Raw genomic sequence first — 26,246 nt, forward strand, 5'->3', positions numbered from 1 at the left:
CCCCTCTGCTTGGGCTCACACGTCACACTGAGTCGTGCGTGTGTTCGTTTTGCACCCCGGTGAATCCCGCAGCTGCCTCTTACATTCCTTCTCACATTCCTTCTCCTGGAAATCCAGTTTCATTTCTGCACACTTTAAACAGGAAGCAAACAAGGTACGTCGTGGTTTGTTTTCGGTGAGTTTGTGGAAAAGTTTGGAAGCGCTGTGCGGTAACATGAGTCATTTGTGTCCTCTGCCCTACTGCAGGTCGATCAAACAATCACTTGTGAGCTCTCACCTTTGGACTGCACTATGCAAAGACTTCAGGTTTTAAAGTAAGCACGCACCCACCACTAATATTAAAATTGTATTGATAAGTAACTATTTGTAATGATATCAGAACTGTCATCTTATGTCTGCACACTTTGCAGGGAAACTTTCTCTGGCTTGGATGCTGTCCAACAGCAGCTGGCAATATGCTCAGCCGTGGCAGCAGGAGGGATCCTGGCATACCTGATGCTCAGAAGAAGAGAAGTGAAAAGTATTCCTCTCGGTGAAGGGTGGTGGGGAGCAGGAGAGAAGCCACTGTTGGAGGATGATAAAGTCTATCCCTTTAAAGTGCAAACCTCAGATGAAGAGATTAAGGTCCTAATGAGCTGATAATTGAACCTTTCACCAGGAACTTAAAAGTACCAGTAATGACACAGTAACATGTTAATGTTCAACAGGACCTTCATGAGCGCATTGACAGAGCTCGCTACTCTGATGCTTTAGAAGACGGCGGCTTCCATTACGGCTTCAATTCCACTCATCTCAAAAAAGTGGTTTCCTATTGGAGACATGAGTTTGACTGGAAGATACAGGTGTCAGTGCTGAACAAGTACCCACACTTCAAAACTAAAATAGAAGGTACACACAGCCTACAGAGTATTCCCTCATGATAGGAATATCTGGCCACTATTTATTTACGTTTGCTTCAATGCAGGATTGGATGTGCACTTCATCCACGTGCGCCCTCCACACCGTGAGAACCAGAAGGTTCTGCCTCTCATGCTTGTTCACGGCTGGCCCGGCTCCTTCTACGAGTTCTACAAGATCCTGCCACTTCTGACAGAGAACCAGGATGGTCTCGCGTTTGAGGTCATATGCCCGTCTATCCCCGGCTACGGCTTCTCAGACGCCCCTCGCAAACAAGGTAGACGATGAGAAATAAATGGACATGTTTCAGCTTGGGCAGCAGATGTTTACACGTGCTTCCTGTATCTTTTCAGGTTTTGACAGTCTGGCCACCGCAAGAGTTTTCCTGACTCTGATGGAGCGTTTAGGGTTCTCCCAGTTCTATCTGCAGGGAGGAGACTGGGGCTCCCTGATCACCACCAACATGGCACAGATGAAGCCTCAGTGAGAGACAGCAAAACAAGCACTTACACACCACAACTTACCACTGCTGTGGAATTTACGCCACCCAATTGTTTTTTAGAGGGAGCATTGTGACATCTTTACATAGATTGTGAAACAGTGCTTGCATTGTGACTAAAAGACCAAAAACTGGAGAAAATAATGATGTTTTGTTGAGAGAAAAACATGACAAATACTTGTAGTTATAGCTCTAAATTGACACTTAATACAAAACAATGTCACAAGACCTTCAAACTTTGTCAAAATTGACAATGGTTGTCATCTTGTTTCACATTGTCTCTATTCCAGGTGTGTGAAAGGACTGCACTTAAACATGTTGAATTCAACAAGGGGATTCAAAGTGCTGATGTCCCTCATGATCGGTCCTTATCTGCCCTTCCTGGTGGGCTTAAATCGGGAAGATGTTCGCCGGTTGTTCCCTTTCTTTGAGAAAAACGTCTGGGAGATCCTGAGGGAATCAGGATACTTTCACATCCAGGCCACTAAACCAGACACTGCAGGTGGGGACATACATAACCAAGAAACAGAGTAAGATTCTTATTATAACATTGACACCGTTTACAGGTCAAAGATGAACTCACTGTTTTACAAAGAAACCACGTGAAACAAGCCAGCTGTTCCTAGTATCTTGTAATCTCAGTGTGTCATTATTTCAGAACTTAATCTGTCTCTACAGGCTGTGGAGTGAATGACTCCCCTGTAGGCTTGGCGGCCTACATCATGGAGAAGTTCTCCTCCTGGACCGATCTCAGTAACAGAAATCTGATGGACGGTGGGCTGGAAAGGTACAAGAGGGAGTTTAGTTTTGCCATCTTATTATTTTCAGCATAAAAATTAAACAGTTGTTGATTCTGCATGTTTCTTCTACAGGAAATTCAGCCTGGATGACCTCTTGACAAATGTCATGATCTACTGGACCACAGGCTCCATTGTCTCCTCCATGCGTTTCTACAAAGAGAACCTTAAGAGCAATCCTAACAACAGGATTGATGCAAAGTATGTGGTTAAACCCCCTTTTTAAAACCATTTAAACCATGAAATCACTGCCTCTTACACCACCATATTATCCTACCATGTTGTAACTGATAAAGGTTTGTGTTTGGTTTTAGGACAGGGATATTTGTGCCCACTGGACTCGCCGCTTTCCCTCATGAGCTGATGCACTGCCCAAAGTCGTGGGCACGAATTAGGTATCGAAACATCTACTCCTACACTTTCATGCCTCGAGGTGGTCACTTCGCTGCATTTGAGGAGCCTCAGCTGCTAGCCGACGACATCATTCAGTTCGTCAAAAAAGTTGAGAAGTGAACCCGTTGATGTGATTTCAGACAAATGTCATCTTGATACATCTGTTTTTTTAATTTTTTAATTGCTATTGTGTTTGCAGCACTGTCAAAATCATGTTCAGGTTTTAATTAAAGTAAACATATACACAGATGATACTGGCACATACTGTATAAAAGAAAGTTATATACTGAATTCATCATTTCAAGTTATGTTGATTAAAAATATATTGCACCAATATTATGTGTGTTTTGTGTTTAATGTCGTTAAAAAGTTAGTGATCTGTAATGCAAAAACATTCTTCATAAATATAAACATTAATAAAAAATGTCCTCAGACAGATTTAATCACATGACAACAAAGCTTCGAGAACACATTCCCTCGGTATTACAGAAGATTATACAGAAGAGATAATACAGCACACTGCTGGTGTCCTTAAACCCACTATTGTTTAAATGTGCATACTTTTACGTTTTAGTCACAAATACAAAATAAGAAACCCATAATTTATTAAAATGTAGACAGTTGAATTAAAAATTCACTAGAAGCATTAAAATGTAATTCTAGTATTTGGGCTCCAGAAATTGCGCTCCAATCTTTATACCTCGCTCTTTTCAACATTCTGGCTCACTTGCTGAAGCCCTTGATAGCCATGGGTGCCTGAAACCACACGTAATCCTGCCAGTCTGAACCCTCTGCCCTCTGTCCCTTAAAGGTGCTGGGGTCAGTAGACAGAGCAATTATTTGGTTCTTTACTCGGGTTGGCACTTTAAATTGTAGTTTAGGGCGAAACCAACCCACACCACAATCCCTGTGAGCCAGCACCAAGACCGTGGTGGACATCAAACGAACAGGTTTGGTGTCGGACAAGAGGTCAGCCACGAAGAGTGTGCGGAAGAGCTGCCTCAAGCATGAGGATACCCGCAGACACTGATCTCCACTGGCCACAGCCAGAGCCTCCATGTTGATCTCGTAGACCTCTTTGGGGAGGACGAGGGAGCCACCCATTAGCAGTAAGACGCGGGGCACCTTGCTGATGGAAAACAGCACCTCCAGCTGCTGCAGCACCTCCTCCAGCTCCTGAAGGGTCTGCTGACATTTGCGCCCGTCCATGTCTGCAGACTGCACTGGCCTCCGGCTCACTGTGTCTTTATCCTGACAACCAAACACTATAACTTAATTTCATATCCACAACAAACATTTCTTCATTCATGAACATATTATGTGCAGTTTGAAAATCTTTATTTTACCTGCATTGAGGCTTGCTGTTTCTTCTGCGAGTACACCAGCTGGTCATATGTCATGGGTAGCTGCTGTCTCTGATAGAGAATGCACTTGAGGATCTCGCTGACGAAGCGGCAGCAGCCTTCCTGAGTTGCAGTGCCGGGGAAGACCACGCTCACAAGGCCTTCCTCCCGTGCTCTTCTCACCACCTCAGCATCACTGGCCTCTGTGCTGTTATGTTGTTTACTGGGAGTCACATTGGAATCTTGCACACTGGACTGACCAGAAGTCCCTTGTTCTTGAGTGTTGTCTGTCCAAATGATGACCAGAGTAATGTGATTAGGGTGAGCAATGGACATGCCATGTCAGCAAATTCTGTATCTGCAATGTAGCTAGAGAATATAACACAATGTCCATCACAGAGTACAAGACGATGACACCCAAAGATATTCAGCTTACACACCAAGAACACAGAAAAAAGCTGCAAGACAATGTTTGGAGCTTCTCTTCATAAACAACTTAAGACCACAAGTCCTTAAACAGAGCAGTTGCCAATTCGTTGTTGATAACCTATTAATTTAAATAATCAGAGCTGTGAATTGTAAGTAGGGCCTGAGTGATACTCAATCAGATGCCAATACCAATATAAGTGAGTGAAAAAATTCTGATAACAATATTGCGGTCGGTATAAACTAATTTTCTTTTGCAGAAATCCCTCAAATGTATCTCTCAAACACCTGTAAAAAACAGTTTAACAATAACTTTTACTGTCTAAAGTGACACTGAAACAGTAAATGTCACTTGGAATTGAATCATTATGAACGATCACAAGCATTTTTTCTGCGCTATAATCTCTCAAAATGTTTTCATGATGGGGCATATTGGACACACACTGAAATATCTGTGGTAGGCCAATATTGCAGATGAGATCAGACAATCAAAATACCTGTCAGGCTCAACCTTTCAGTAAATGAAGATGAGTGAAAAGTTTAATATTTCCCTCTCAAATGGGGTGGAGTGGCATAAAATAAGTACTCAAAATACCTCAAAACTATGTCTAAGTGCACTATTTCTCTACAGGCAGTATTTTGATGTTAAAATTGTGTCAACAAGTCATCTGGACACAAAAATTACAGCACATCTGTGCTTTGGCAACAGAGGGAAGAGAAATCTCCTTTGACATAATTTAAATGAAAATGCAGTGTTTTGACCACCTGCCAGCTTTACACTCAGCTTCCGGTGTGGACCTCGGGAACAAAGGGTCCAATAAATATAGGTTCCTTGTCAGAAACATGCTGGAACTAAGTAGCCACATAGAGCCCCCATGGGGACACATGGGTTCCCGCAGCAGTTGTGTTACCGACCTGGAGTGATGGTTGTGGCGGTGTTTTCCTTGTCTTCACTGTTGTTCACACAATGCTGTTTTGTATTTAGTCGGTGTTCAGAAGAGGCCTCTTTCAATTCAGCCCCATTTTTCGCCTTTAAGAGTGTGTTTACGTCCTGTGGGGAGCGCTGCTCGGCAGAAGTTCCGCATGAATTTGAGTCGTCGGTAAAACTCAGTAACGTTAACGTTAAGACTTCACACGTCACATTCGGCTCCTCCGCGCTGCCGATATCTTTATCCGACGTAAACGAAAGACGTCTCTTCACCTCACTTTCACCGGTTTTAAAAACCGTCTTATTGTCGGCATATTCCGGGTTTAAAGTTGGTTTAAATATATTCGGATCTTCTGCCATAGTTTTTGAATGTCCCCGCCGGGTGTTCCCCGCACTGCATCATGGGAATCATGGATCGACAGCAATGCCGCGTTCAAGTTATGTAGCAAAGTCGTAAAACAGGCGACGCTTATGAAGATATGGATGTCATTGTCATAGAGTGGGTTTATTGATCAGAAAACTGATTTGTGCAAACATTGCTCGGTGTAGATATAATACAATCTTTTTTTTAGCCTAGAGCTGCATAACGAAAGGGCTTGTGATAAAAAAACAAAAAACAAAACAAAACAAAAAACCGTAAAATAAATGTTTTGTGTATACTTCAGCTGCCCGTAATAGGCGCCACCTCAGTGGCAGGTTTGTGTAGTGCGTCGAGAAAATGAGAACAGGCCCCAGGTGTGATAATTAGGCTTGAAACACGCTGCACTGACGTTCAGGCATATGTCAGACTTCTTTCACTAAGAAGGAGAAAACAGGCTGTTAAGAGTGGCTGAGTTTGATTAATAATGGCCTCAGTGCGAGTAGCGGTCCGAGTCCGTCCATTGAACAAAAGGCAGGTATAACGATTGCTTTTGTATTTTTCTTCAGGCTCTTTTCTGAAAATGAACTATATCACTTTTTCCACAGAGAAAGGCAGTTATCATCGAAAGTTATAGTTCACGTGAAGGAGAACACCACATCTATCCATAAGGTATCTAATCACGAAACCAAGACACACTACAATGCAGCTGTTGAGGCTTTTCATTAACAGTTGGCTGTGCTGCGTTTGAAACTTTAGCCATCGTCTGTTGGAGGAGAAAAGCTGAAGGACACAGTGAAGATCTTCTCTTATGAGTTCTCTTATGATTCAACTGACAGAAGAAGTCCTGCATTTGCATCCCAGGAGAGGGTATTCATATGTTTTTAATATCTGTTTCAACCATCTGCACAATGTGTTTGTATTGTAGTGAAGGTGAAATGCATGTTTTCCTATTATAATCTGCAAAATAGACTTTTTTTTTTTTAAACCTTTACTCTGCTTCTTTAGATTTTTCATGACTTGGGGTCTGATGTCCTGAAAGCTGCATTTGAGGGTCTCAACACCTGCGTGTTTGCCTATGGCCAAACAGGCTCGGGAAAATCTTACACCATGATGGGTCACGCAGTAAGGCCTTCTCAGCTTTCTCTGCACTCTTACTGAAGATTAAAGAAGCCATTTTAAATGTATCTTGAGAAGTTGCTATCCTATAAACATTCACAGGTCTTTTTCCAACTTGCACTGCCCTGTAAATTAGCCCCTCAGTCACCCGGGACATCCACAATCACACTGGAGAGCTAAAATTGCAGAATCGCTGCGCTAACCCAGTGTTCGGGTAACTCCTCACCACATTAGAAACTGACTGATGGCAGCGTCATCAGGCCCCCCCCCCCTCCATTTATCTCCATGTTTCTCCCCACTAATCAGAAAATGTGATGAGAGCAGCAGCCCACGGCTTTTCTCTCACTCACCTTGCACGGCAATGGAAAATTCACATTACCAGTGAGGTTTCTGCTTGTCTACCAGGAGACTTGTGCAAGGTCATCAGCCGAGCGCCTGTCAACATCCCAGATAATTATATATGGCTCTTAATGCTTACTATCTGTTACTTTGTAATTAAAACAAGAGGGCATGCAGCTCAGAGTGGAATTGCTTTTATGCTTCAGTAACTCCATATCAGATGAGCTGTTGTCTGTGTTGCTCAGCAGTCTTTGCATGTGCTGAGTCGTGGTCATTGCGCAGCATAGACACCCAAATTAAGAGTGCATGATAGCAGCAGAATGAAATTGTCACTTAAAAAGTACACCATGAATAACACTATCACTTTGTCATGAGAGCTCTAAATGCATCGTTGTTTCTTTTTAATTTGTCAGGATGATAAAGGTTTAATCCCCCGGATCTGTGAAGGCTTGTTCAGCGAGATAAGAAGCAAGAATAACGCTGTGTCATTCTGTACAGAGGTTAGGTAAGGTCTGCTTCCTCTTAACCATAAAGTCTTTGTCATGGAGTGTCACAATCCTGCACATTTCACAACAGCATTTTGATGATGAATATTAGATAGTAATAGGAGGGAAGGGGTATATTTTTTTGGGGTACCGGCATATAAAGCTGGCAAAGTAGCGGCACTAAATTCTACACTACATGTTGGGGTGACGCTCTTTTATTTGCTGATCTAATGCCCACAGTAGATGGATATTTGGAACCCATGTTTAACCATGTAAGCTGGACTACCATGTCCCAACCTCCAAGTGACGGACCCCCAAAGGCCTCTCCACAGTTCCGTTTTATTCTTATTTTTGAATGTCTTTGTCGTTTCGAGATTTGGCATCTCCAATTCAAAATGGCAGAGGGAAAAGGAGGTGGATGAATTTCCCCTGGGATAACTTGTAAATCCTTTTTTTTTCTCAGAAAGCCAGATGGGTTAAAAGTAGTTTTTTAACCATCACAAAATGGTTTTCAACACAATATGTTTTTAAAATACAGATTTCTTAACCAGATTCTATCAATTTCTTTTCTTGTATTTCTTTTATGTTGCTGAAAATGCACCTAAGATCACTTCAGTGTGGCTGTAAGGCCCCGGTTAGTCTCTGACGCCCGGAAAGCTATTGTGAATCATCACTTTAAAATTACACAGAACTACAGAACATTTCACGAGTGCAACCAAAGGTATTGTGACTACCCAAAAAGTGAACAATTGGATAATGAACCTTGGGCCTCCGGTCAGAATTAAGAGAACGCCTTTTCCAGCTAGTGAAATGTTGTTTCCCAGTTATTTCTGTCTTACAATGTATGTTTTGCAGCTGAGGCCACTGTATTTGAACGCTTAACATTTAAAAGTTTACCACCTAAAATTCAGAAGCCAAGCCTTTTATCATTTATATATATATCGGTGTACTTTCATGCAGTATTTAACCTCATGGCCGTTGGAATGGTCTCCACAGTAATATGGATATATGATGGTCAAGCAGAAAAAAGGGATTCATTTATCACTTTATGAAGCTAGAACAGACATATAACTTCAGAAAAGCGTAGGACCCAACTGTAATGCAGTCCTTTTTTAGAACCAGAGAAGGACAGCATTAAGGCTTTATTACTTTAATCACATAATGATCAAAATCCCAGATGATATCTAGTCTCATCTCAGTATCTGTTTCATGGCGACACGTCCAAGCTGTACTCCTCAATGATAAGCCTGGGAGATGAAATTGAGGATTTTAAGCCTATCAAGCTACTCTGAAGCCATTATTTTACCATTTGTAATCATGTGTGCTGCTGGCACATCATTTTGGTTTCATCAAGTCTAGAATAGGTTGGGTTCTCTTTTTTTTTTGACAGGCTCTATAGGGCCTTTCCTTAGAAAATGTTGAATTGCATGAAAATGATAGTGGGATTGCTTTTGAGAAATAACACATTTGTGATGTTTTTTGCTTTTTTGTTATACTGAGAAGAAAAGTGGGTCCTACGGGAAGTGCAGAGCACTTTTCTCGCAAACAACATTAAAACAGAATTTCAGACATGTTTGATCAAGTAGACAGGAAATTAGTTATTTTAACGTAGATTCAGTCACTATAGCAGCACAGTTTGTTGATCAGACCCTTACCGCTGCACTAAATTCTGTGTTTGTAGCTGCACATTCATCCCCACATCATAAACACCATCATACATTTTGTAATTGTAAGAAGGTGATGGAAGTTGGAATATTATGTAACTAGCCTAATGATCCTCCCTGTTTTTTATTATTGTAATCATGGCCTCCAGTCATTTAGAAGCCATCTAATATTGTAACCCATTTGATTTCCCAACGCTGTGCCAGAAAACAACTTGCATGGCTACATCCACAGGATATGGTCTTATGCCATTTCATTACTGTCACGCTCTCGTAGAGCCTAATTGCTCCATGCCTTGCATTGTTTTTGAATCAGCCACTCAGAGTAGTCCTTTTGCTCCTTGCACACACCCACCGCGGTAATGACTGGAAGCACTCCGTTGAAGCCTGCTTTGCATTTGTTTGTTTATTCATTGTAATTTCAAGCAGAACAATGCACATACAGTAATCTGGCTTTAAACCTACTGTGCATCTCTTTCCATAGTAGACAGTGAATAGGAACTTGTTTTGTTCTCATTTGGTGCTGTGCCATCCACATATCAACACGGAAACCCTTCATTAATTTGTGCCTGTGTGTGCAATCTCGAATCAAATTTTGCATTTGTGTTTCTGCCTTGGCGCTAGCTATTTGGAGATCTATAATGAACGCGTACAAGACCTTCTCACGAAGAGGACTGCACCCACAGATGGTGGAGGCCTGAGAGTGAGGGAGCACCCCAGGGATGGACCCTATGTAGAGAGTAAGACGGGTTTTTTTTTTTTTTTCACCATCTTGCCGCTGTTCTCTGAGCCGAGTTTGTGAATGCAGAAATATCTCATACAGATTAAAACTTGTGTGTAGATCTGTCCAAACACTCGATACTCAGCTACAGTGACTTGGAGGACCTGATTGTTCTCGGGAATGCCAACCGCACCACAGCAAGCACAGGCATGAATAACGTCAGCAGCCGCTCTCATGCCATCTTCACCATCAGCTTCACCCAGGTGTGCGGTAGTTCTATAATCTGTCCTTCCTGCCGGGTTGAATCAGAATTAACATTTTTTAAAGTTTTCCTGTAAACTCTTTGGATGTTGGTTAAGGCCATCCCTCAAGAGCTCCAATTAGCCTTGTTTATCTGTTTTGTGTAATGCTCATTTCTAACATCTTCAAAGGCTTTTCCATCTGAAGTAGCACCTCAGTCATGATACCACCTACATGCCTAAGTATTCCTCTGTGACATTGCCTCTTTGAACTCAAAGATGCTCAGTAGTTTGCTCAGTATTGTTTTTGCACGCCCGCCACATGCGTGGTTGGAGGTGGAGTTGCCACGTGAGACACTAAGTAAGATCCACCTGGTAGACGTGGAAGGCAGCGAGAGAGCCAATGCCATGTGCACAATAGGCACCAGGCTAAAGGACGGAGCCAACATCAACAAATCGCTAGTTACCCTGGGCAATGTGATCTCAGCTCTGGGTAAATGGCAGGTTACTGAATGACTGACATGCCAAGACACTACATATCTCTCTAGTGTTATTAAGCCAGTGAAAAGATAGTGAATAATTGTTTTCAGTGTGACGATGGTGAGTTTGACGTTGATTCAGTTCAACTAAATGAGGTTTCTTTGTTTTGTTTTTTTTTTTTATTGTTTTTTTTTTTTTTTTTTGCATGCCTCAGGCATGGTTGGATGCAGAGTTGCCACGTGAGACCTTAAGTAAGATCCACCTGGTGGACCTGGCAGGCAGCGAGAGAGCCAATGCCACCTGCACAACGGGCACCAGGCTGAAGGAAGGTGCCAACATCAACAAATCGCTGGTCACCCTGGGCAGTGTGATCTCAGCTCTGGGTAAATGGCAGATCACTGAATGACTGACACGCCATGACACCACATCATTCTCTAGTATTTAGCCACTGAATAGATAGTAATTGTTTTTAGACATCAGTGGAATCATTCCACCGATCTCTAGTGCTACTTTTGTGATTTATGTTTTATTCCATTTAAGGAGACACTCAATTCATAATTTTATTTTGGGTTGCTACTAGAATAGATTACATGCTTTTAATGCTAAAAAGAATGCATCCTTTTACTCAAACTGTCCAATGCTGCAACACCTGTATTACCCCTCTGTTATAGCTCCTGTCTCTTCAAAGCCCCACCCCCCAAATACCAAGTCTCCTCTGATTGGACAGCTCACACACGACAAAGCAAGCATCGCTCACCATGTCCCTGGTCGGCTGTGTCGTGTTTTCAGTTTCCTGTTAGCTTCACTTCTACTGTGAATACGGGCATACATTATGCAGATTTGTGACGGGAGGTGTCCAGGAGCAGTGTTTTCTATGGGAGAGAGGAGATCCTGTTGGTGTGGACTTTGGGCTTTTCTAACTTTAGACCATTTACATGCCCAAGAACCTATAACTCCACAGTCCTGCACTGAAGGAAAGAAAACAAAACGCATAATATGTTTCCCTTTAAGGAAGACATTGTCTTCTGTTGTGATAAAATTCAAGGCTGGAATTTGACTCACTGCAATGACCTGTACAGTTTTACTTTTCCACTGTCTCTGAGTCAGTGTTTTCTTTCTGTGTTACCCACCCAGCTGACCTTAGCGGGGGAGCAACAACAAAGAAGAAGCAGATCTTCATTCCCTTCAGAGATTCTGTGCTGACATGGCTACTAAAAGACAGCCTGGGTGGAAACTCTGTGACTACTATGATAGCAAGTATGTACTGAAAATCAGAACTCTGCTGACCCCATGACGTGCTTCTTCCAGGAAGTGTGCGTCAACCATTTTATTCTTACTGGGCCTTTAAAAAATAGAAGATGATGATTTTAGCTACATAATCCTGTGTTTTTATTTTACCACTGCACATTTATCCCTGGTGATTTTATATGGCAGCTGTTTCTCCCGCTGATGTGAACTACATCGAGACCCTGAGCACTTTGCGCTACGCCAGCCGAGCCAGAAACATAGTTAACTCTCCCACTGTGAATGAAGACGGCAGCGTGAAGGTGATCAGAGAGCTGCAGGCCGAAGTTACCAGGCTCCAAAGACTGCTAGAGGTTGCTAATCAGTTATGGCATATGTTCAAAATGCAGTGTGTGTGTTGACAGTGTTTTATTGAGATATATTGTAGGTTGGACAATCTTTTCTACATTACTCCAGGTTTCCCGTGGGGAGCCGCCTTCTTCCGTGGACGTAGTGGAGGAGCTGCATCAGAATGAGGAAAAGGTGAGTCACCCGCTGCCAAAGGAAAACCTGTGTGTTCTGATGTTCTCCCCTGTAAATAATACACCTGCTACTTCTGCTACACCACCCTCCAGGTTCTGGCACTGACCAAGAAGTGGACCAGCAAATGGGGCGAGACTCAGAGTATTCTGCAGGTAAAACGGTGATGCACTCATGTAGTAAAACTGGACTTTACCTTACACAAAGGAAAACATGCCATTGCATAGAGGCTGCACAAGTTGTCGTCTTTTTAAATAATCATCATTGAAAGATCAACAATCCAGAAAATTGGCCCTCTCAAATGATTAATGTAATGTGTTCCGTGCTTTTTATTTGTCTCGAACATGTATGATAAAGACCGCCAGGTGGCCTCTTCTAGTCACCACATCAATTTATTGTTGTATTATTGCCTTATTAATATTGTAAAAACTAAAACGAGTCAAAACTTCTTCTCCAAAAGTACAGGTGACCTTTTTTAAAGACTTGCAGTAAAACCCTGTAGTTGGACATCCAGAAGGTCTTTTTTTTTTTTTCTCTCTCTTTCTTTCATACAGAGCCGAGTAAACATTTCAGAATAAATGTTAGGTACCTTTGTTCAGTTATAATCTTTGGGGCTTTCTTGTTTCCAGATGGACAATTTGAAAAAAAAGTATTTTTTTTAGTTACTCTTGTTATTTTATGTTTTTGTTGCCTGCCTTGTTTTCTACACTGTCATTTTGAATCTCGCAATATTTCATAAGAAACTGGACTTCCCCTTTCACAAAGGAAAATTCCGCATTGCACAGAGGCTGAAGAAGTTGGGAAGGGTGTTTTTTTTTATTTTTTTTTTTATTTATTTATTTTTTTTAATAGTTTTAATCTTTGAATGATCAATTGCACTCCACAAATTCTGAACCATTTCAAATTAGTCATGTAATTAGAATGTGTTTCTTGCTTTGTCTTTTTGCATGTATGACTAAACCACCAGATGGCCCTGCCCTGTGGCCTTATCCAGCCACCCCCTCAATACTTTCATTCAGATGTAATAGGAGTTGAAAGGAGTGTTAACTTTTCTCACAACACATTGTACAAATGCTCACTTGGCCTTTTAATCAAAAATACAGGGGCCAGTCAGTTAGTTTGACTCACAAATGCTTGGTGCTGTGTTTTGATTCTCGTACGTGAGCTAAGACAATAGCTGGTTTTCTTCCATTCCAGTCTTCCATTTCTTCATCCAGTTTGTTGCAGTGCTTTTGCTGAAACAATAGATATCTTAAAGGTGCACTATGTAGTTTTTTGGAAGAGAGAAAGATCTTCTTTGACTGATTTTTTTTTTTTATGCCTTAAACCAACTAAACACTGTTCATTTTCATGACTGAATAATACATATTCTGATAAAATGACTTAATTGATATTTGAGGTTTTATTAATACATCATACCTAAATATTAGAATATCCGGTTTGTACAAAGTACAAAGTGCCCTTTAATTGCAGTAAAACTCTGTAGTTAGACGTAACTTAAAGTTGTATTGTTTTCCTTTTGCACAGAGCTGAATACACATTTTGGAATAAATGTTGGGTGCTTTTATTCAGGCATATTCTTTGTTGCCTGCCTTTTTTCCAGCCTTCCTCTTCAATCTACTAATATGTCATAACACATTTGCACTTTTAAGTCTGACATCCAGTCGGAACAATAGTTGTGTTTTGAAGAATACTGATGCCATTTGAAGCTTGGCACAAAAGGATGTATGTAAGTAAAACAGAAGGCCACTGAGTACATAGTGTGATGGTTTGCTCTATTAATTTTAACACTAACATTAAACAAAGCAGGCAGCCCCAAGCACCAGTGCTGCTTGCAGTAAAGACATCCTACCAGCTGGTGTCACTGCAAGTCTTGTGAACAGCCGCAGCCATTTCATGGAGTGGAGAGGGGTATGGGGAGTAGAGTCAATCTGGCATTTAAATTTAATTTTCCATCTATTTAAATTTTAAATGGCAACAAAAAAGCTGAGTTCTTGTAATAATTGTAAAAGTTAGTGTGCAACAGTGTTTGGGGAGTCTCGCAAAGAGAAACAGAACAGATATGCCTTTAACTCAGTGTGGTTTCTCTGAGGCTGGAACAGAGTGGCAGGCAGCATCTTTGTGACACCCAGAGCTGCAACAACAAAAAAAAAAATGCCACCATTTGCCAGCCTAGAATTTACTCTCAACACTTTTTTCCTCTGTTGAATTTGTGCCCAACTTCCCCAATAACCGCAAATGTCATCTGTTTGGGACTCATCCTGTTCAGTCAAGTGGCCTGTTGCATTATGCATTGAATGGGGAAGCGTGCTACTCATGAAAAGTATTTAGTGACTTGTTGTTTCCCTCATACATGCTAGGTGTAGCAGTTCAAACTGTTGTTTTGATCTGGCCTTTTAAAAGTTTTCTGAATAGATGTATGTATTTCTTAGTTTGAAGCAGCCACCAGAGTGGTCACCTCACATTGAACATGTGAATGTCTGCTGTGTGTATGGATAGTTAACATTCTAATTCTGTCTGTATGGTGGTGAGCAGGTGACATTTTGAGGCTCGCCAGCCCTTTTTATTCATGACAGTGTATTGGAACTCATTAGCAGCTGTCACCGCTCCTAATTAAGAGGTCTGGATTATTGACATATGGTCCTTTAATTTCTGACTGTCCGGCATGTTAATTAAAGATACAGTGTTGTAAATCTGTTTGCATGTTCAAGCGGTGATGACTTTATGCTCAGAGGCCACATCATCCATCTCTACTGGCCTTATATAGAGCTGAGCTTATCCATGTGGAAGCACCTGTTATGATGCATGATCCAGTGTGACACTGAGGCGAAAAGGCCACCGTACCGGTGACCGGCAGGCACACGGTGTTGCCGAAACTCTAAGTGTTTGATGAATGGCTTTATGGATTTGACATTTGTCTTCCTGTGTATTTGCATTCTGCCTGGGTGAAAAATGATAAGTGGGATTCCTGCATGGAATGCTGCACAGACATTACAGGTGGTGTCTTTGCCCAGAAGAAGCACAAGCAGCCCCAGTTTTAAAATTCAGCACACACGCTTGACAAACAAGACCTTAATTGCATTGGGAGAATTATTTAAAGTAGGTTTTTTTTTTTTTTTTTTTTTTTTAATATTTTTTATTTAACAAATGGCCTTCAACATGTGTTTAAAAAGAGTGGTTCTGATATAACCCAGCCTCCATGTCACTTTAGCACATGCGTTTTAAATTAAGAGCAGACTCCAGTCCCAGTCCTCAAGTCTTATATATTTTGTTTAATTCAGTCGATGCCATTGCTGAGAGCTAGGAGCTGGATGAAAATTTCTGCTTGGGCCATAAGGAGACGAGTTGACCAAGAGCGGTGTAAACAGAATTTCGAATTCTGTATTCAAAGCAGATTTAGAATGCAAAGTTATTCATCGTCAGCTTCCCAGATTGGTTACAGGGCATGTGGGAAAGAGAAAGTAATTAATATGAGATGGATTCCACAGCAGCCTCTTACCAGACTGAGACGGCAACAGATTGAGAGAACAAAAAAGGCAGGAAGAGGGTAAAGTGAAATGTTGTTCGACTGCAGGGGGGTGTGTGTGTGTGTGTGTACGCACACATGAACAGACACAGATTTGTGAGTAGTTCTTCCCTTTCAGGTCCCCTTGTCTCACAGCGCGGTGGGAGGAACCTCCATTTCAGCACGATAAAATGAACCACAGCGGCTCTTTGATCCTTGTAGTCTTTGTATTTCCTAAACATGCTACAATCAGCACAAAGACACAACTTAAGCCTTGAACGCTCTGAGCCTGGCAATGTGTTATGTTGATTTACTTCATACTGTCAGCAATTGTACATCATAGTTTGTCAGTATAGCATTTCATGACCTTTACGTATTCGTATAAGCAGTGTTAATTCATCACATGCCAATAAAGCGCTGCTCCAAGTTGGATTGATTTTCTATTCTTGAATTATTTTATGAACGTTATCTCTCATTTATCCACGTTTGAAACACACATGGCCAACAGATGTGTTACAGATGTCGTTCTGAGAATCTGTGAAATTTGAGCACAAGTTGTCCCATCGTGCCGTCAAACGGCAATCTGATATAAGTTGTGATGGGACACTCCATAAGAGAGGTGCTCCTAGTTGTTTTGCTTTTTTAACCACATGTTGCATGCAAGGCAGCGTGCTGCTGGATATGGAGTGCATGTGAAGTGAAATACCCAGCACAACCAGAACCACATCTTTCTGATTACCAGTCACAACATGTATATGTCTGTAGTGGTGTAGAGTACTTCATATGTCTGTGTGTGGACAGTTTTGTAACTGTAGCCCCATTCACACTGCCATTTGGGTGCGGGGATCCTGCACAAATTCTCTGTCTCCACCTCTGTGTGAATGTCTCAGGCGGCGAGGGGTGAAATTTCCCTCTGGTGCTGATCCGCCTCTGGAGTAGTATCAGAGGCGCAGTATTGGCGAACCGAACCAGTGTGAACCTATAAGCCGGCGTCGCGTATTGAGTCTTATAACTACACAGGTCCTTCACTCAACTAAATATATGACATGAGAAATGTCACACAAAGTAACGTTTCAGGACCAAAGAAAAGTAACGTGGTAACTATAACTGTCTTTGGCAACTTGTATGGGGGGGGGGGGGGGGGGGGGGGGAACACCGCAGCTGTACGTGGAGAAGCGTCTTTCCTCCTGTCTGTCCTACTGACTTGTCACGATTCGCCTGAAAAATGGCGTCTGTCACTGGCAAAAACTTTAACTCAAAAATTGTTTGTGTTGGGGGGGGGAAAAATCACTGACGGTCCGTGAGAGAGTCAGACTGCATCCAGTTTACTGATGGCGATTAAGTAATTTCGAATTTAGAGCGAAAAACGTCAGGATGTTTCCAGGATGTTTGGTGGGCCAGGATCTCAATCACAACACATAATAACATCATCCATATGATTATAAACCGTCAGTGGGGTTAGGTTGACAAGGGGGACACCGGGAAAACACCTTGAAAAGACACAGATATCATCATCATGACGTGTACCGTCACACCTCTTTAGGAGCCGCAGCGCAGCTTTCTGTGTGAATAACACAGCGGTTCGTCTTTAAGATGGAGATGTTTCACTCTGTGTAAACGACCAACGGCGGAGAATTAGCGAACCACCACTGCAATGATGATGCGGCTTCTCTGTGTGAATAGAGCTGGGGATTGTATCACAACCGTACCAGATGCAGTCTTGAAATTTGGCAGGTCTGTGGTTTAGATTAAAATGAAGGCAGAGTTTGTAGATGGTCCACACAATTGTGCTGGACTCCAAAGCTTACTGAGCTACTTGCTAACAGCAGCTAGTTTTCTACAGCCAAAGATGGTCACTACAAAGTGCAGCAAGTTTAGTATAGTGAGCAGCAGTAAATGGTCATACTGCCCCCTATACGGTCGCTGGAGCTACGTTTGAACTCTGGCCATTTCGTAAAAGTTACACCTTTTCTAAAAGTTGACTGAGGGCTGTTAAGCATATTGAATTGGCCACTTCTCTCATGTCATGTCTTTCACTGCGCCATACACGTTGGCACGGTGTCTCGGCTGGTGTGATCCCATTGCAAAAAGGTCTCTAGCAGATTTTTTTACACGCAGCACAAACAAAAATGACAGAAAGGGACGAGTAAAAAAACTCAAACGGCTGTTTAATACGACGCCAACTCAATTATGCGAGTTAACATAATGGAATATAACCAATCACTGCAAACAAAAGGACTCGAGTCATTTTGAAAACTGGCCATGTGCATAATTATGCATAATTCATTTGAACTTTTATAAAGGGGAGCAATTTGGGATGTCAATACAACTTTTTCAATTGAATTAACCTTTTAATGTAACAGAGCTATTCAAACGCCGAAGTTTGTTCTCGTTCCGGATCCAGTACCTGCTTATCTGTCCTGTTGGCAAGTTGCTCCACTTCACAAGGGTGATGGGCAGCCAGGAAAGAACGAGTGCTCGGCCTAGTGTGCCAGTGTTTTTGAAATGCATATTAACCGAGGCGGGAACCTGAACTGTCAAAGCGCTGAGAAAAAAACCCATTAAAAATTCTGCCCAACCACAGATGATGGCTTTTAATGGAAGCCTAAATGCTGCCCATGCCTGGCTGCTGGTCCAGGCCATAGTTAATTACAGCATGTTCGCCAGCTGCTCAATCTGAAAGCAGACTTCTTTTTTTTTTTTTTTTGAAATGACTGACTGACAGACAGCAACTTTCTCTGGTATGTGAGGAGAAAATAAAAGGATCTCATCTGTTCCTGTTGTCTCAGGAAAAGTGACACAGTGCATTAATCTGCCAGGCTGCTCCCCACCTCTAATGAAGTCTGTGAAGAATCCCTTTTAATTAAGTGCAGGGGCCGGGGTCGATGCCTCTCCTTCTTCATTAGAAGAAAGGATTTCTCCCGTCTCACAACCGCCAATGAGCGAGGTGGTGGTGCTGCCGGCGGACATGCCTCTCACTTCTCGCCCTGGTCTATGTACGAAAGAGAGTAGGAGGAGGTTGAAAGAGAAGGGAACTAGTTTATGCAGAGTGTTGCCTCCGAATGCTCCCATGTGAGAGATTTTCTGCTCTTCCTCTTGGGGAGGTACTTATCATAATCCATGGCAATGTGAGGCATTAGTCCACCAGCTTAGCAGAAGAATACTTCTGATAGGGCCGCTCATACTTCGGGAAGACTCTGGGTTATTGAACCAGAGCCATCGGCCTGCGAGGGGAAAAGGTTAGCGGCCTTAAACACTTGCCAAGAGAGTTAAGTTTGTCTGTATGGCCCAGTTCAGTCTGTCTTTTGAACCCAGCAGGTCATCTCAGGCTAAGTGTTTCACGTCTGTTGAATAACGGCAAATTAACTGCTCAAGAAACTACTTCTGTCTGAACCCTGTCAGTTTTTTTTTTTTTTTTAAGCTCAACTTACCTTTTTTAATCAAGTCGAGAAATGAAATAACACTAAATGACCTTTTTTCTTTGAAGCTAAACGAATATCGGCCCTTGACAGACACATGCTGTAAGGTGGTGTGACTCAGGCTTTTACGTTTCCTCAGCAACAATTGTTGGAGTCAATGAAGCAGTGTATGAAGCAGATCAGAGGTTTAAGTGTAGCCTTCCTGTGCTTTAGAAATGGCTTTCAAGGATTAAATCAATTTCTCCACTCCTTATCGCTTGTCAGTAGAGAGCCACTGTAACACCATTAAATATGTATTTTGCATGGATTTCTGGGCACGCACTCCAGATTGATCCATACATTTGTCTAACTTCTTGCGATGTAGCTGTAATGTTGCTGTATGTGTTAATCAATAGCCTATATATGAGGTATGGACATGAAATTGTTTTTCAGGACTTGCCTCTGAGATCTGGCATCTATGCAAACACATGGCATGATTTATGGGGGCAAAAATGCCAATGATGATGATGAAACGGTCTTACGTTATTCACTTTTCTCCACAAATAATACATTAAAGTGGAAAAGAAATGCTCTGCAGCTTTATGTTTAAGCCATTGCATGCTTTCCACATCACAGGAAGCTGCCCCCCTCTCAGATAGGCCGTAAATGACTAAAACTCTGTGAAGTTTGCTGCTGTTATCTAAAGCTGACATACTTTAACAAGCTCAGGAGCATTTTAATAGCAACCTACAGTGTTGGTAGCTATGTATCAATAAAGGCAATGGCGCATGGCATACAACCCACCTGTCTGTGTGTGTGTGTGGGGCACTGCGTCTGTTTCGCTTGCTGAACACAATGTACAGTTTGACTCTCGCCACGATGATCTGAATGATTTATGCCGTCTCTTTTGCCGTTAGCCAATCTGCTGCTTTGCGGCGACACATGGTTGGAACGGCGCTACTCTGCTTGGCCTTCAGGGAAGGAAGAGCAGTCATAAAGAATTCAGTTTTCTGCTGGTTGCCATTAAATGTCTGTCAGCAATTTTTATTTCATATTGTGTGCCATTCCAGCTACAGGCTATTGAATGACTTTCTTTTTTTTCATGGTGTATTCTCTCTGTTTTTATAGGAGGAGGCCGTGGCTCTGAGGAAAGAGGGGAGTGGCGTGGTCCTGGACTGCCAGTTACCTCATCTAATAGGAATTGACGACGACCTGCTCAGCACTGGAATCATCCTGTATTATTTGAAAGTAAATGGATCATTTGAACGTCATAGCTCTACATTTTGTCATCTGTCACGCTACAAAACCGACATTTTTCACATGAATAAGTAACTAAAGCAGGAAGAGGGATATTAATGCAAAAATAACAAGTGGTTCAATAATCCTTTACAGTGTTTTAGGGCAAATCATAGTTATAAGTTATAACATTTTATTGGCACTTTTAAGACCAATGCTAATGTTACCAGTTTCAGCTATTATTAGCCATTGGTAGCTAATGTTAGCATCCAGTTAATAACAACACATAACGTGGCATTTGTCGAACGGGTATAAGTTTCACAGTACCATGAGTCTGACTGATTTAATGACACACAACCAAGAAAATTAACAATGAACAATATATTGCGCACCTTGTACTTAGTCTTGGTGCATGGAGAAACCATCTTGGATTCTGAACTCAGGGTAACTGAGTTTCCAAGTCAGCATTCTGACTTCAGGGGCCGGTCCAGTTGAAGCTTCCGACTGGGATCTTGGAATTTCCATCTTCCGAGTTCAGGTCTTTAGATTTACCAGCTGCGACGAGCCAGCTGGTAGTGTTTTTACTTTGTGAGTCTCTGCATGTGTGTCATCATGGTTAAAATATAGTCCTGGAGACGTCTAGCACTCAAAGGATTCACAATTGCTTCTGTGTGTCTGTCTGTGGATGGATTTTTGTCAGCACTGAGCAAGATACATGCCACCTAACTATATAGTTGGACAGCAGTTTGAGCAAAGCAGCGATAACTAAGGCGTAGTAACTAGGAAAATTGTCATTTCAGGCCAAGTTAGTCGATGAGTGTGGTTTCATGTTACTATGTTGTAATCACTACTTCGGTCAGAACGAGAACATGTTGACAGGCGTCACGGCTGGTGTGATCCCACCGAAAGATGGTCTCTAGTTTTCTCTGAAATCATTACCACCCAAGGTCCAGTGCGCTCGATAATTGCTCTGCTTGTCTAACAGCTTGCATGTTGCTTCATGACCTTTTAATCTTCACCACAGGAGGGCAGAACCATGATCGGGAGTGACGAAGCATCATGCAGTCAGAGTATTGGTGAGTCAAGGTTACTAAGCTATACTCCCTGCTGCTGCGTTTATCCATTAGACTGAAAATAAGCAGTTTTTTTCTTATTATGATTTCATATTTAATTGCATTGTAGTTCTTCATTGGCCCGGGCTCCTCGCTGAACATTGTGTGCTTGAGAACCGTGCTGGGACAGTGACTCTGTTCCCTCAGGATGGCGCACTGTGTTTAGTCAACGGCTGTGTGGTAACTGAACCCTGCCAGCTGACTCAGGGTAAGCATTTCTGCGAAGCTAATATGCTCCTGATATTCTTAAAAGAGCGAGGGGGGCGGGAGGAAGGCATGTCTGTAATAATGAAGATTTCTCTCTCAGACTCACAATTTTCTGACTGGTGGGAGGCGATAACACTTTCATTCATTTTGAATGCAGTTATATGAGATCACTGCATCACATCTTCAAATTAAATCCACTTTATGTCCCTGGCTTTCCCATGGCAGCGCTCTCAGGGCATGAGTGGATTGTGAACACCGCTCTCGACAGGGCAGATGCCATTTCTCTTACTAAACATTTTGAAGGGCGAGAGGCCCCGGACAAAGCTCTAGACAAAGCCCCAGGCCCTCCATTTAATTGGCAGATGGAGTTGATAGGGCCGACAGGTTTGAAGTGGGCCAGAGCATTAACCTTTCAAAGGGCAGAGCCAAGCGGAGCTGAAACTCCTGGCCCCCTTGAGCCGACCGCTGCTTGCCGGGGCTGGGCGCTTTCCCCGCTTACTGCCACCTCATCCACACTGCTATGCCTTCCCGAGATAAAAACTGCACACAGAAAGAGGCAGCGCAGGGACCCGGCGACGCTAGTCTCTTTTATAACCATTTCAATTTATCCAATATCCCCTTCAGAAACGGTCGCATCTGAAGCTATTTTCTTGAACAAATGATAGTAATTTTCAGTCCAACAACAGCTGGAATCCATCACAGGCTGCCCTCTCAGGTGCTTTGTCACTCGTCAGAAGTCATTAGTAGTAGCAAGATTAGTATTTGCTGCAGAGAGGAGAAGGAACGGAGAGGAAACCTCAAGAAAATCTGTGGATATGGCCATATGAGCGGCAGCATGATATATAAACCCCTAATATCACTTCAATTCTAAAGCTTTACAAGACTTCTCAAGTTTCCTCTGAGCATTTTCTCTGGTAACTCATCCCCCGGTCTAGGTCACTGCCAATCACGTTGGGGGATTGTGTTCTTCATGGCAATTCGTTCACTTTACCCCAGCAGAGGAAAATGTTGGCGAACTCTTGTGCTCTTTTGTCAAGTTTTCCCCAGGTTCATCGCAGAGACAGTTCACTGCAATCCCACATAGACAGGAAGATTCCCAAACCCTACTACTGCTACTCTCCTTGCATTATAGATACTGTGCCACCATGAGCCTGTCAGCTTTTCCTGCACCATTACTGTCAACTGAATCCTTTTCGAAACACATCACATTTAGCCAGTATTTCTGTAATGCATTATACAGTTCTACCAAATGGTTAAAAGGACACATCACTGTTATCTGAAGTACTATCTCTCAATCTAGATTGGTTTGAGTTGCTGAGATTTGGGAGGCCTGTGGTGCTCAAAGCACCCCAAAATACATCTCTTTCCAGAAATCAAGACCCATTACTCAAGATAATCCACAAATCCACTTGTTTTGGGCAGTCTCATGTAGGAACTATTATTACAGCCCAGCGGAGGATGAATGCTGCGTTCAAGTTTCTGTTTGGATGTTTCTGTTTCCCCGAGTTGGGAAGTCGTTCTTCCATCTTCGGTGTGTTCATGTGTATCGTGTCGAATTAGTTTTGCATTTCATCACTCAGAGCCATAATCATTGACTAACAAGAAAGTTCAAAGGAAACAATACAAGAACTTTACAATACATGACTTTGGTAAAAGTTTCTTACCATCAACCCAGTGTTTACTTTTGTCCACCACGTGTCTGCGTCATATGACGTCAACTTGACAACGCACAGGATCTAAACTTTAATGGTGTCCTCCTCGGCTGGGCTGTAATGTTTACTAGCTTAATTAGCATAGGTAGCTGATTCCTAGATAAAACTGCTCTCAACAAGGTCTGTGGATTATCTCTGGATTTATTGGCTCATGACTTCTGGAGGAAAAAAAAGTGTGATGAATGACACTGCAGGAATTGTACATACTTTTGACCTCTTCCTCCTTCTCCCCACAGGTGCCATCATACGGCTAGGTAGAGGGACTGTACTCCGGTTTAACCACCCGACTGAAGCTGCCCATCTCAAAGAGAGTTGCCAGGTACAGAAGGACAGTAAAACCACCACGAACAAACCCTGTTGTGTTCTTGTACTATTCTGCTGTTTTTGTAAAGCTGAAGGAGCATCTCTCAGAAAGACATGCTGCCTCAAATGCATTTTTTTTTTCCTGCTGATAATTTTGTAAAAGCGAGTCAGCATCATGCACTTTGTATCCATTACTACCAGCTGTGATTCTTGCTTCCTTCAGCAAACATTGCTCATGTTGAACTCTTGTTCACAACCCACATGCAGATTCTTTCTGATCAGACTAAGAACTACTGCCTGCTTTTTCAGCTGCTACTGCTTGTGTTTGCCTTTCTTAAGTATGAAGCTCTATGTCTAGTCCTCTTAAGCTTGGCTCACAAAAAAAGATCTGCGCACCATGAGCGATCTCCCCTCAATGTTGAACCGTTTTCAACCTTAGAAAGAGCTCTCTGCTCTCTGTGAATGAAGGCCAGGTGCAACAGCTTTGAAAACTGGCTGCTTTTCGTCCAGCTCGCAGCGGCTCCCTCTTGGCTTTAATACACTTTCAGGGGTTTCTAAAGAAGCATTGTGTTAATGCTCTATTCTCTTCCTATGAAATGGCAATGAAGTTTCTCTCCATGACTTTATTTAAGTATCCTTGAGAAGTTTGAGTTGCATAAGTGTGAGTGGGTGTATGAATAAAAAGCCAAAAGGGTTTAGGGTAGGAATCATTTTTAAATTTAGTAAACAATGGCTGCAAATGTCAAATATTTGAACTTGGAAATGGAAAGTTTTACTGGAGTTTGTTGTGGTGCCAGAAGTGCTGCTGGTGATGGCAGATCTCAAACAGAGCGTACTCTGATGCCTGATGATCACTATTTATAATTTATGACATATCATATTTTAATAAGATTTTGATCTTAAATCAAAAATCGATCGAAATGAGCCCTCAATTTCAACAATCGAAATCAAATGCAGTATCTCTGCTTCTCTCTGCTGCTGTCTGTTGGTGTTTGACACACTCAGACAGACTCCATGGTGCATTCAGGTACACGTCTTAAGCTCTGAAATCTACATTGCTTTGTTGTCAAATTATGGATTTGAAGAAACGTTATACCCCTAATTTATCAAGATGTAAAAATCTCAATGTTGAAAGAAAATCTCAATGTTGTTGGATCCGTTCCTTTTATCCAGATCCACACCAAAAGTTAATGGGGTCTATTCTGGGCTGAGACCCATCTTCATCCATGTTTTAGTTTCAGTAGTTTTTGTGTAATCCTGCTGACAAACCAACAGACTAATTAGGATTTTATTACATTGATCAACAGAAGAAAATTTGCTCTGTCAAAGTGAAGGCTACACTTGAATCATTGCTTTTGCTGCCAGTTGTCTTTAGAAGGCGCGAAACAAGCAGAACGGCACTCTGTTCACAGTTGAAATGTGCCGAAAGATTTTATGCTCAGCAACTGCTGGTTAGTCAATTTATTAGCAGCTACATGATGAAGCCATGATGATGGATCGTCCAAATAATTTCTTGAGCCAAATTCACTGAGAACTACCAATTAGGGGAAGGATACAAAAACATGTGTAATTGGATCAGTCAGTCTGAAATGGCTCAGAGCAACCATTCTGAAAAAGTGAGTCCTGTAGACAGACAGTCTGAAAGAGTTACAGGCTTCCAGTCCTGAGATGGTAGACACTGTGCATACCAATATGACTGCCTGGGTGCTTTACTACTCTCAGATTTATGGCAGAGTGAAAAGTAGTGTTGGAAAATTCCCTCAAGATGTGGCTTATTGTTTGTCGGAGGAGAATCAAACATATAGACATACATAAGTAATGCACAATTACAGAATCTGATAATGTTTCTCTCAAGACATTTTTATAATTAAGATGTGGTTGAGCACCAATTTTTATTCAAAAGGAGTTATTTTAGAATACAAAGGAAAATGACTCACTGACTTACTGATCAGTGAAGGCTGCGACTCAGATTGAGCCCTTTTTAAGCACTTCCTCGCTTTATTTCATGTTGTGAAATGGATTCACAAACCATTTTATAGACACAGCTGTACCTCTGCTTTTCTGACAGCTCTCTGCTCTCTGCATTATTGAAAATGGCACATTATTACAGCCAAGTAAAGTGCAGACATCCGGGCCCCGCTGCGGTTTCCAAGAGGAGCCTTTGCCATTCATTTTTAACATCGATTCCAAACGAGATGGTCTCAAGAGTTCCACATTCGCTCAGCCTGAATATGTACCAGCTCACCCAGAATGTGTGCAACTGTTGTGAAGAAGTGGCTTTCAAAATAGTAGCAAATTGCATAACAGTCCCTCTCAGTATTTAG

General features: G+C 42.1%; 3 protein-coding genes across 10 annotated transcripts in view; 2 read left to right on the forward strand and 1 right to left on the reverse strand.

The window, feature by feature from the left end:
- Positions 1 to 14: 14 nt before the first annotated feature.
- Positions 15 to 2,922, forward strand: LOC115596303 (epoxide hydrolase 1-like). The gene is made up of 10 exons (XM_030441209.1): positions 15 to 154; positions 247 to 314; positions 411 to 624; positions 708 to 888; positions 965 to 1,174; positions 1,251 to 1,380; positions 1,687 to 1,898; positions 2,075 to 2,183; positions 2,269 to 2,394; positions 2,508 to 2,922. The coding sequence occupies exons 2-10, from the start codon at positions 292 to 294 to the stop codon at positions 2,704 to 2,706; spliced, it is 1,404 nt and encodes a 467-aa protein (XP_030297069.1). The 5' UTR covers positions 15 to 154; positions 247 to 291; the 3' UTR covers positions 2,707 to 2,922.
- Positions 2,923 to 2,995: 73 nt separating this feature from the next.
- On the reverse strand, positions 2,996 to 5,710 carry mad2l1bp (MAD2L1 binding protein). Its single transcript, XM_030441210.1, is given in 4 exon segments — positions 2,996 to 3,837; positions 3,933 to 4,216; positions 5,271 to 5,649; positions 5,651 to 5,710. Coding segments are annotated over 4 exon segments (1,236 nt in total). The 5' UTR covers positions 5,696 to 5,710; the 3' UTR covers positions 2,996 to 3,309.
- Positions 5,711 to 5,995: 285 nt separating this feature from the next.
- The window catches only part of kif16bb (kinesin family member 16Bb), a 58,451-nt gene continuing 38,200 nt past the window's right edge, over positions 5,996 to 26,246 (forward strand). For 5 of the 8 annotated variants that reach the window (XM_030442613.1, XM_030442618.1, XM_030442617.1 and 2 more), the window contains exons 1-16: positions 6,002 to 6,175; positions 6,250 to 6,313; positions 6,401 to 6,511; positions 6,650 to 6,766; positions 7,513 to 7,604; positions 9,870 to 9,985; positions 10,087 to 10,229; positions 10,900 to 11,068; positions 11,820 to 11,942; positions 12,120 to 12,283; positions 12,387 to 12,452; positions 12,545 to 12,604; positions 20,481 to 20,600; positions 21,613 to 21,664; positions 21,771 to 21,908; positions 23,856 to 23,938. In XM_030442613.1, coding sequence (XP_030298473.1) covers positions 6,129 to 6,175; positions 6,250 to 6,313; positions 6,401 to 6,511; positions 6,650 to 6,766; positions 7,513 to 7,604; positions 9,870 to 9,985; positions 10,087 to 10,229; positions 10,900 to 11,068; positions 11,820 to 11,942; positions 12,120 to 12,283; positions 12,387 to 12,452; positions 12,545 to 12,604; positions 20,481 to 20,600; positions 21,613 to 21,664; positions 21,771 to 21,908; positions 23,856 to 23,938 — 1,665 coding nt within the window. In that variant the 5' untranslated portion in view covers positions 6,002 to 6,128. Of the gene's footprint in view, positions 6,180 to 6,249; positions 6,314 to 6,400; positions 6,512 to 6,649; positions 6,767 to 7,512; positions 7,605 to 9,869; positions 9,986 to 10,086; positions 10,230 to 10,899; positions 11,069 to 11,819; positions 11,943 to 12,119; positions 12,284 to 12,386; positions 12,453 to 12,544; positions 12,605 to 20,480; positions 20,601 to 21,612; positions 21,665 to 21,770; positions 21,909 to 23,855; positions 23,939 to 26,246 lie in introns of all 8 variants that reach the window. The other 3 variants (XM_030442610.1, XM_030442614.1, XM_030442611.1) reach the window with 3 other exon arrangements.

The sequence above is a fragment of the Sparus aurata genome, chromosome 15 (assembly GCF_900880675.1).
Source record: "Sparus aurata chromosome 15, fSpaAur1.1, whole genome shotgun sequence".
Classification (NCBI taxonomy): Eukaryota; Metazoa; Chordata; class Actinopteri; order Spariformes; family Sparidae; genus Sparus; species Sparus aurata.

Excerpts from the sequence above, each read along its gene's own strand:
- LOC115596303 (XM_030441209.1), top strand. The coding sequence starts at position 292 with ATGCAAAGACTTCAGGTTTTAAA. Across the intron at positions 625-707 it reads CCTCAGATGAAGAGATTAAG|GACCTTCATGAGCGCATTGA; the intron begins GTCCTAATGAGC and ends AATGTTCAACAG. Across the intron at positions 1,175-1,250 it reads AGACGCCCCTCGCAAACAAG|GTTTTGACAGTCTGGCCACC; the intron begins GTAGACGATGAG and ends GTATCTTTTCAG.